This window comes from Suillus subalutaceus (assembly GCF_016647625.1).
Source record: "Suillus subalutaceus strain FC151 chromosome Unknown DFJ58scaffold_32, whole genome shotgun sequence".
NCBI lineage: Eukaryota > Fungi > Basidiomycota > Agaricomycetes > Boletales > Suillaceae > Suillus > Suillus subalutaceus.
This window is the reverse complement of record NW_024540281.1, coordinates 353,965-362,991: the sequence shown is the minus strand read 5'-3', so window position 1 is coordinate 362,991 and position 9,027 is coordinate 353,965. Positions and strand designations below refer to the sequence as shown.

General features: G+C 46.4%; 3 protein-coding genes across 3 annotated transcripts; 1 reads left to right on the top strand and 2 right to left on the bottom strand.

The window, feature by feature from the left end:
• Nucleotides 1–11: 11 nt before the first annotated feature.
• On the top strand, nt 12–1,155 carry DFJ58DRAFT_744526 (P-loop containing nucleoside triphosphate hydrolase protein; the record flags this gene model as incomplete). The annotated part of the gene is made up of 5 exons (XM_041387322.1): nt 12–73; nt 315–370; nt 423–606; nt 658–887; nt 949–1,155. Coding segments are annotated over 4 exons (414 nt in total), but the record flags the coding sequence as incomplete, so codon positions are not given.
• A 1,609-nt stretch (nt 1,156–2,764) lies between these two features.
• Nucleotides 2,765–4,785, bottom strand: DFJ58DRAFT_840011 (uncharacterized protein; the record flags this gene model as incomplete). The annotated part of the gene is made up of 9 exons (XM_041392567.1): nt 2,765–3,388; nt 3,445–3,575; nt 3,635–3,685; nt 3,814–3,874; nt 3,928–4,073; nt 4,271–4,311; nt 4,370–4,577; nt 4,634–4,689; nt 4,751–4,785. The coding sequence occupies 9 exons, from the start codon at nt 4,783–4,785 to the stop codon at nt 2,765–2,767; spliced, it is 1,353 nt and encodes a 450-aa protein (XP_041245751.1).
• Nucleotides 4,786–5,472: 687 nt separating this feature from the next.
• On the bottom strand, nt 5,473–8,614 carry DFJ58DRAFT_715642 (uncharacterized protein; the record flags this gene model as incomplete). The annotated part of the gene is made up of 13 exons (XM_041384147.1): nt 5,473–5,558; nt 5,631–5,897; nt 5,977–6,121; nt 6,144–6,296; nt 6,352–6,549; nt 6,607–6,765; nt 6,851–6,947; nt 7,004–7,423; nt 7,474–7,670; nt 7,732–7,911; nt 8,063–8,185; nt 8,242–8,469; nt 8,507–8,614. 13 exons carry the CDS (start codon nt 8,612–8,614, stop codon nt 5,473–5,475), a joined length of 2,361 nt encoding a protein of 786 aa, XP_041245750.1.
• Nucleotides 8,615–9,027: the final 413 nt, after the last annotated feature.

The window sequence follows — 9,027 nt, the reverse complement described above, 5'->3', positions numbered from 1 at the left end:
TCGATGGAGAGATTATCGACGAATTTAACGTCCAGGCATATCGACAGCAGTTTTCACTTGTGTCGCAAGAACCGTGAATACGCTTGTGGTGTTAATCTTTGGTGGAGAGAGCTGACTACTTGTCTTGCAGACTTTATACGCGGGAACTGTCCGCTTCAATATCTTGCTCGGGTGCCTCCAAACCAGAATCTGAGGTCACACAAGAAGATCGAGGATGCCTGCCGCCGTGATGCCAATATACTAGATTTTATTCAATCACTTCCAGAGACCTCAATTCTACGCACACTCGAGGCTTACTGACATTATAACAACAGTGGGTTCAATACCGAAGTCGGTGGGAAGGGATCCCAACTTTCGGGGGGTCAAAAACGTGGGCATCATTCATTGAAGATGCTTTTCTTTGTGCTGAAATCACGATCCAGAACGTATAGCAATCGCTCGCGCACTGCTTCGGAATCCAAAGGTTCTTCTGCTCGACGAAGCTACATCAGCTCTTGATTCAAACTCGGAGAAGGTCGTGCAAGAAGCTCTTGACAAAGCTGCTAGAGGTCGTACCACCATTGCTATCGCCCACCGCCTTTCGACCATCCAGAACGCTGATCGCATGTGAGTTAATCGAGAGCTGGCACACGTGATTATTTTCTCATTACTTTTCAGATATTTCATCAAGGAAGGCAGAGTGAGCGAATCTGGAACCCACGATGAGCTTCTTGCGCGGAGAGGAGATTATTACGAGTTCGTACAGCTGCAAGCACTCAGCAAGAAGTAGTGGAAATTTAATAACGCCCGATGCCCCCACTTATTAATTAATTACGATCTCATACGAATCCCCTTCTAGAGCGAATAAATCATTCCAGCTTTCTGGAGCCTTGAAAAAGACACAGGACCTAGAGTTCAGTACTGTGAGTCTGGCGGTTCATCGACTATACAATCATGCTTGCCACAGACTCGAATGTTTGAGCGCCCGCGTCGTCATCCTAATTCAATTCAAACACCAACTCTTGTGCCCAGAAGCTGTGTGCCTGTGCATCAGGTGACAGGTCTGAGTGATTTAACCGACCTCACTTTCCCAATGAGTAAGGGAACCTGAAAGTTCGAAAGTTCTGTCCCACCCGTCCGGCCCGTCCCGTCTGTCCCGTCCGTTCCGTCCGTCCCATCTGAATTATTCTGTCCGCATCATCCGGCAAACGATGACCACGTTGAAATGTGCCTGATTGTCTCGAGTTGCAGGTATCCTTGACCTAACATTAAAAGTCACATTTGAGTCAGAGCCACTGAAGTCGAGTAGAGTAAGGCTGCCTGTAAGTTGAGCGGCACCCAAAGGAATTCATATAAACTAGCAGTGAGCGAGGGAGTGCCGCCTTGGAGCTAACCATGCCTCCGGGCCTGTTGCCAGCATAGGGTAGAGCAGAAAGTCCGTTAGCATAAACAACGCCAAGTAACAACGAGCAACGAGCAAGGCGTGATACGCAACCGGCAAAGCGACACCCAATTTCCAAAGCCCAACTTCCAACGGAGAATATATTCCGAGATTTCGGAGGCGTCCCGGATAACCAAATTTAGGGTGGGACGGATGGGACGGTACGGACGGATGGGACGGATGGGACAGGACGGACGGACATTTCCAATTTTCCGGTATATGTCGGAAATTCCTAATTTTGGTTGGCATATCTTAAAATAGCGTGCAAGGTCCCAATTTGTCAGTGGCATTGCGGTCCGGTTGCAAGGGATCCCGAAAATTATGGAAGCTGCTTGCAAGCGATACAGACATTCTTCCAAGACGGTCCCAAGACCATTCCAACGCAAGGTCACGATTTTGAAAACAACTGAAAACACCCCTCATTGGAAGGTCATTGCAAGTCACATGATATCATTCCAAGCATTTCGAGGACTTGTAAGGACGGTCTGATTCTTTTAAGGTAGCGATTTGAATTACAAGTTGTACAAATTACTAAATACCGATTTTCTGATGTTTCGTACCTTCTACTGGGGCATTGCACCAGGTCAAAACCTTCAAAAGCGGCTCTAAATCCTGCAGAAGAATCACGTCAAGTACAATAAATGTGAATAGATAGACAAGCTCACCTCTAATAGACCGACATGAGACACGGGGCATTCACGGCGAGAGTGATATGCACCGTTTCAGCGTCAAGTACATAAACGGAATCGGTACCGGCTATTGATAGGACTCCCCAGTCATCCTGGTGCCGTTTGTTCGAGGAAATGGGAGTGGCAGTGGCGGAGGATGTAGATGAGAGACATCTGATGGTGAATAGTGATTCATTGCTTTGTCGATGGGCCAGAGGCAAGCTATCAATATGCATAATGTCAGTACTAAGCTTGGCTGAAGAGTTCAACAATTCAAACGCACCTCAATGTCAGGTTCAGATGTCATGCTGATTGTTGGGTGGCTAGGGTGTCGCTACCACTGAGGAGTTTTATTAAATTGGAGAGAAGCTAGAGAGATTCTGGAGATGGAATTCTAAGACAAACGAGAGATGATTGTGGTTGAAGCGAAGTGTTGCAAGCCTAAGCGAAGACAAACTTCAACATTTGTTTGGCCTTGTATTAATATATCCATTAATGGAAGTTCCTTCTGTCATCAGACACGTCGTTGAAATCACATTTGAAGTCCATACACAGTCGACAAAAGCATGTAGTTTGATAGAAAGTCTGTACTAATGTAAGCTAATTTTGGTGATAGAGCGGTGAGGATGCTTCATTTGCCCTTCCGGCCTGACCGCCTTACAACACAGCTTCATCTTCACCCTCCGCAGTTGTCTTGCCTTTGCGCCTGCCTTCGGTTTTGCGCGTGCTTTAGTTGGAGCAGGAAGGTCAGATTCAGCAAGATCCTGATGCCTAAGATTGAGTTCATCCATGCAGTAGTGATAGATTCTGAACTTCGAGCCATATTGATGACAGGAGGAGCTGTTACTACAGGGGGAGCTGCAATAGGGGGAGCTGCAACAGCTTGAGGGGGAGCCGAAATTGAGGGAGCTGGAATTGAGGGAGCTGAAGTATGGTGAGACACAGGTAGTAGCTCATTGACTTGGACATTACCGCTATTAGTATTGTCATTAGCATGTCGTGACGGGATTGGTGGTGTGCCGTCATCAACAACCGGTTCTTCTAGTTCATCTTCTATTGCGCGATTGAAGTCTTCTTCCCATGTGTGACCCAGTCCGTCATCATTGAGAGCAGTAGAAGGGGGAACATAAGACGAAGTTCCTGAGAAAAGGGCATCATTGAAGAATGTGATGACCTGGTGCGCCCAGGCACCTCCAGTCAGTAAACGCTGACGGTAGAAGTTGTGGTATTCGCGGTACGGAATCTTCGTAGTGTCACCAATTTCAGTGAGTTCTGCATCACCAGAGAGTAGGAAGATTGCCTTGTATGAGAATAAGTCACGACTCTAACAACCACACAAAACTGATTTGGACTCACCACGACAGCAGCAGCAGCAATCATACCTGGCGTTATAGCTCGCAATTTCCAGATCTTGGCTTTTGTCCTAGAAGACGCAGCGCCTGTAGGTGCCAATGACGACTTGCTGAAGAGCGATACTTTCAAGACACCTATAATCATATTGAGTGTGTTTAGCCCGTATTGAAGTATCGAGCAAAAAGAGATGTACCTGCACGAGCTTTGCAGTTTTCAACAACTGATGGGTACTGGATTATCAGGTCTAGGAAAAAGCACAGGTGCGAACTTTGTGTACTCTCCATGGGGACTCAGTAGAAGAGGGCGACAGTTAGGGTCTTCATTTCGTTTGTAGCCGTATGAAGATGCTCGCGTTGAGACCAAAGATTGCACTTGCGCATGATTTGACGTCAGATGCCATTTTGGAATGAGCGTTGCTGACGCCCCTACCAAACTATTACATTGATTGTCATTAAATGATTGGAATGTAAGAATGGATAGGCATACCTGAGATCCGAAGTTTTGATAGCTCATCAATTCACGTTCTTCTTCAGGAATGAACTTGAAGAGCTCGGCCCTCACACCATCCTCCATCGAGACTCCTGTAAGCCAACGCTCCTTGCTATTGAGGTCGATGTCTGGACAGGTGCGAGCTGACAGCGGGGAAAAGTTCGATGTTGATCCAAAGGCAGTGGGTTATCGAGTATTTCCTTCCTCCCAAGAGCTCGTATGGTGTCTTCCTTTGGCCGCCATCGCAGAGATCATTCGAAGTAAGGTTTACGACGCTTGCGGCCTTTAGGTACGTGCAGCCTCAAGGAGTGCATTCTTCTTTATAGCCTCACGGCTTTACCACACAAGTCGAGCAATAGTCTCTGCGAGATCTCTAGGGCCCTAGTAGTAATAATCTGTGGTAAGAAAATGTGAACTTTCTAGCAATACAATGACTGACCTGCGCAGCTCTTGAGATGTCGCATCTGGAGGTGCAGGAGCAAGTGCAGCGCGGACCTGGATGAGCTCTGCGTCCGAGTCGTCTGAATCAGAATCCGACGAGAACTCTGGATCAGTGCCCAAGCTCGACTCTATAGTTGCTGCGCAATGGTGTGCTGATGGCATGATGGCAGACAACTTCGAGTTGAACTCAGGATAGAGCTGGGAGACTAGGATTATTAGTGTCAGTGATACATTGTGATTATATCAGTCAAAATTCGCTTACCACTGATACAGACATTTAGGCCTTGAGGGTACCGCATGTTGCAACACGTACAAAACCTGAACATGAGTAATATTAGCTGTGGCATTAGAATGGACCTACTACTTAATGGGGACGCACCATGTGATACGAAGCATGCGACGTCGACAGGGCATCCTTATTACATCGAAGATGGTAATACGATTGGAGTTTGGTCAGTATATGAGTTGCGGATGCGAACAAAAAACAGAATCCAAGGCACAATAATAGAGTCCTAGGGTATAGTAAGATGAGAAAGCCGTTGGATAGAGGTGAAGGTGAAATTGATGATACAGATGGGATGGGAGTCTCAGAGCGCCGTGTGATAGAGGTGAAGGTGAAATGGATGATACGGAGGAGATGGAGAGTCCAGTGACAAGATGAGCTATGTAGAGTGCTCTTGGTAGAGGTGAAGGTGAAATGGATGATACAGAGAAGATGGAGAGTCCAGTGACGAGACGAGCTATGTAGAGCGCTCTTGGTAGAGGTGAAGGTGAAATGGATGATACAGATGGGACGGGGGAGTGCTGTATGTTAGAGGTGAAGGTGAAATGGATGATGCAGATAGATGGGAGAGCGCTGTGAGATAGAGGTGAAGGTGAAATGGATGATGCAGATGAGATGGGAAGTCCAGTAACGAGCTATGGAGAGCGGTCTTGGTAGATGTGAAGGTGAAATGGATGATGCGGATGGGATGGGAGAGTGCTGTGTGATAGAGGTGAAGGTGAAATGGGTGATACAGGTGAGATACAAAGGAGAGTGCTGCTCATATCCTGGCTTGTTATTGCAATAGTCATAAATGTAAATGTTGAACATACCATTAATTAGAACATATATCTCTGCGAACGAAGGAACATGTTGGAGTCCACATAATCAACGAGAAAAAAGTCGCCCCTTGTACTAGCGAAGTCTGGAACAAGTAATGCACCACAAATAACCAAGTGAAGCGTAATAAACTCCGTCGAAGCGAGTGGTCAGGCACAAAGACATCTCAGTCGCAAATCTTGATCTATAGCGTGTTGTGGGCCTATCGGAGCATCCATAGGTTGAACTAGGGCGAGATCCAATGTTTGACTGCCAATTGATTGCTTGAACATGAATAAAATGCGAACAAAAATGTTCTTATTATTCCCATCTTTGTCCTGGGTGCAAACAAGGGCACAGTCACGTCGTTCACGGCCATGAAAGCTCGGGTTGCAGCGCAGGTGGTTGGTAGTAAGCTTCCAGTCCACAACAGACTCGTAATTGACTTTGAGATATCAGTGTTCTTGAACCTGGAGACATGTTTGTGAACAATGGCGACTCGTGGGAGTGAAATATGGAGTTACTGACCGTATCTTGTGCTGAAAGCGTCAGCCACGTTTTGCCATCAGGTAATGGTATATTGTATGCAGGTAGAGCGTGATTAAGGAAGGTCGAGAGCTTTTTGCGGAACTGCCCAAAGGCACGGTTGGACACATTGTCGTTTTCAAGCTGTGCAAAGGTTATTGCGGACTGAGGAGCGCCACCCGCCAAAAGACCAATCATCCAGGTCCTCTGTCTCAAGCTCTCTCTCCGAAAGTATGGCCTTGCGTCGTTCATCATCGAAATGATCGATGCGGTTGCGGAGGACTACAGAGACGAAGGTTGTGTGGTCAAGCCTGAGTATCTAGATAGCAGGGGTAGTCAACGAGTCAGTTAATGTGAAGTGTGATCAAACATACCTGGTTTGCGATATCTTTGCCATTTGTTTGCAGTTTATAGGCCCTCTTGATCGGCCCATGATGCTTCTCGTTTGGCCGCGTACTAAAGTTTCGCGCAGCTCCTTTTGCCCTAATGTCAGAAAATATGTGCCTCATTGAGTGCGCCTTCGGAAAATTCCAGTTTTTTGTCGCTTCGTCACCGAGAACTTTGATATATTGCTGTTTGAAGTATTAGTGTCAAGTAGCGCATAAGTTGGTCTAGATACTAGGACTTACATCTAAGCACTTCTGGAAAACGAGAATCTCGGCCTCCCCAGCTGCAATAGTGCTTTCTGTGTGAACATCAAATGTTATATACATGTAGGCATGGAGATAGCTGGCTATGCACTTTAGAAGTGCATAACCAGCTTCGTCATCTTTGCGTGTGAGCACGTTCTGTGTTGTATACAATATTTGCTATCAAAACCACAAGAAATATGTCAGTTATAGCTTCAATATGATATAGTGCCCGAAAACGTACCTTAGATATATCCAGGAACTTGTTGCCATCGGAAAAACTGATGTTTGTAACGTGGTCGAAGTGGTTTAGGTTTCGCCATCGCAGAAACGCAGCGAACCTATAGAATGAACAAAATACAAGACGAGGATGAAATAAGGATGTAAAGAGACTCACTGGTCATCAGTCGTCTTCTCAGCAGTACGTCCCAGTGTTTTCAGGTGGGCCTTGACTTCCTCGAACATGTGATCGTCAAACAAACCACTGTCGTAAGCGTGCAAGGTATCTTGCGAGAGTGCGTCATGCGGGCTGGACCGTTCAACAATCCACAAAGAGTTCTGACGGTTATGAGACCATTTAGTTTTGAGAGCGAGAAAGTTGAATGAATCACTCACATCGACAGGCCTTAGACTCTGCTTTTTTAGTGCCGCCTCACCAGCGGTACGGTCCATGTTCCACAATTGGACGCAAGCTTGTGCATCATCAATGACGCGGGTAGGGTATATTGTAGAATGGTCGGTGAGCTTGTCCTTCGGGACAAGGCAAATAGGGCAAGGACATGCAGAGTTGAACCCTCGTATCAGGGCCATCACACACCTGATAACGTAGTGAGTCACAGAAACAATGTGAAACTACTAATCACGTACTGCTCTTCGTAATCGGCCGATAAAATCAGTATTAGTGGAAATAACCAGCGTAGAATTCCATCATAGCATTGGTGCGCGAAGCCAGTTTTGGAGATGAGACTGAGGGTTTCGAGGAGAATCGTGAATGATTTGTGCCATACGACCTTCTTTAAATTCGTATAGGACAGCTTGCCATCCTTGTCTGAGTCTGCAGGAACCTGCCACAAGGGCAAAATGATTAAGTGTGAATTGATGTCTTCAAGTATCGCAAAGACTTACTATTGGCAACCAACCCACTAAGCGTCCTCCTCCAGGACCATCAACATTCCTGATTTCAACAGGCAGATTCCCGCAGCGTGCGATTACTGGGTATGCCTTGACAGCACCGGCCGACGAAAGGTGCGTTTTGTCAGCATACAGTATAAATGCGAATGGTGCACCATTATGGGGCAAAGATGTCTTGATTGTACACTTTAATTAGTCACAACGTCATAAGAAAAATGAAAAGCTCACTTGTAAGTCCCACCAGCGGTCTCCTGTCCATGGCTCAGTGGAAGAAGCGTTCAAAATCAGTTCCATCATGTTTGTACAGTCGCTGGGCATCCCAAACGAACTGCAGTGCTAGCAAGGGGTTATCCAAGAGGTCCAATGCCCAGTCCCATAGTGGTCGTGAATATACTTCATACTCGATGTTTTCCTTCTTATACTCAACAGGTACAACATGTCTTTCAAACTGTTACAATATGGTCATATATATATGCAAATGTGACATTATGCTATCGCTCTTACAGGAGTCAGTTGGCTGGATGCCCTCGTCCATGCAGCTGACACGTCATTGTGAGTTTTGAAAGTAAAGTTTGTGCGACCATCCGCAACTCTCCAGATGAACTTGAGTAGTTCATTAGTTTGGTCTTTGCCCAAGGCAGCTCGGTGGGCAAGTTCAGCAAACTCGAAGTCTGCACGACAGCTGAAAGGCTGCCATGGCTCGTCATCGATGACAGGCGATTGTGTCGTCTCCTGGCTTATTGGTCCCGTAAATGGAAAAGCTCTCGACAATCGGAGCGCAACCACTGTGAGGGTGATATTCGGTCTTGAATGTGTCGAGATGATCTGAGGTAGTTGCTGTGGCTACCGAAATTGGAGCAGGAATGTTATTACCCATGCTGATATCAGAATCAGAACCTGAATCATGTTGAGATAGAGTCAAAACAAAACAGAAAGAATATTACATACGTAGCCGTGTGTCTTTCCCGACACTTTGCACATCATCGAGGCCTTCAAAACCTGCGTCATCATAATGGTAATGTGAATCTGCTGCAGGATGGAGAATCAGCTGCTGAACCAGCCTCTTGAATGACTGGCGTGGTATCTCGGGCAGCCTCATGAGTGCGCCCTTTATTGCTGCGATGTTCTGATGAATCAAAGTTGATGATTTTGAATATAATCAGTGATTGAAGGTAATTTAGACGACATTGAGACGTACTGTGTTTTCCTTCCTTCAAAATTGACCTGGCTGCGGCCCGTGAAAACTCTCTATCCTCTTTCTTCTTTTCCTTCCGTCGCAAGCAGCTTTGT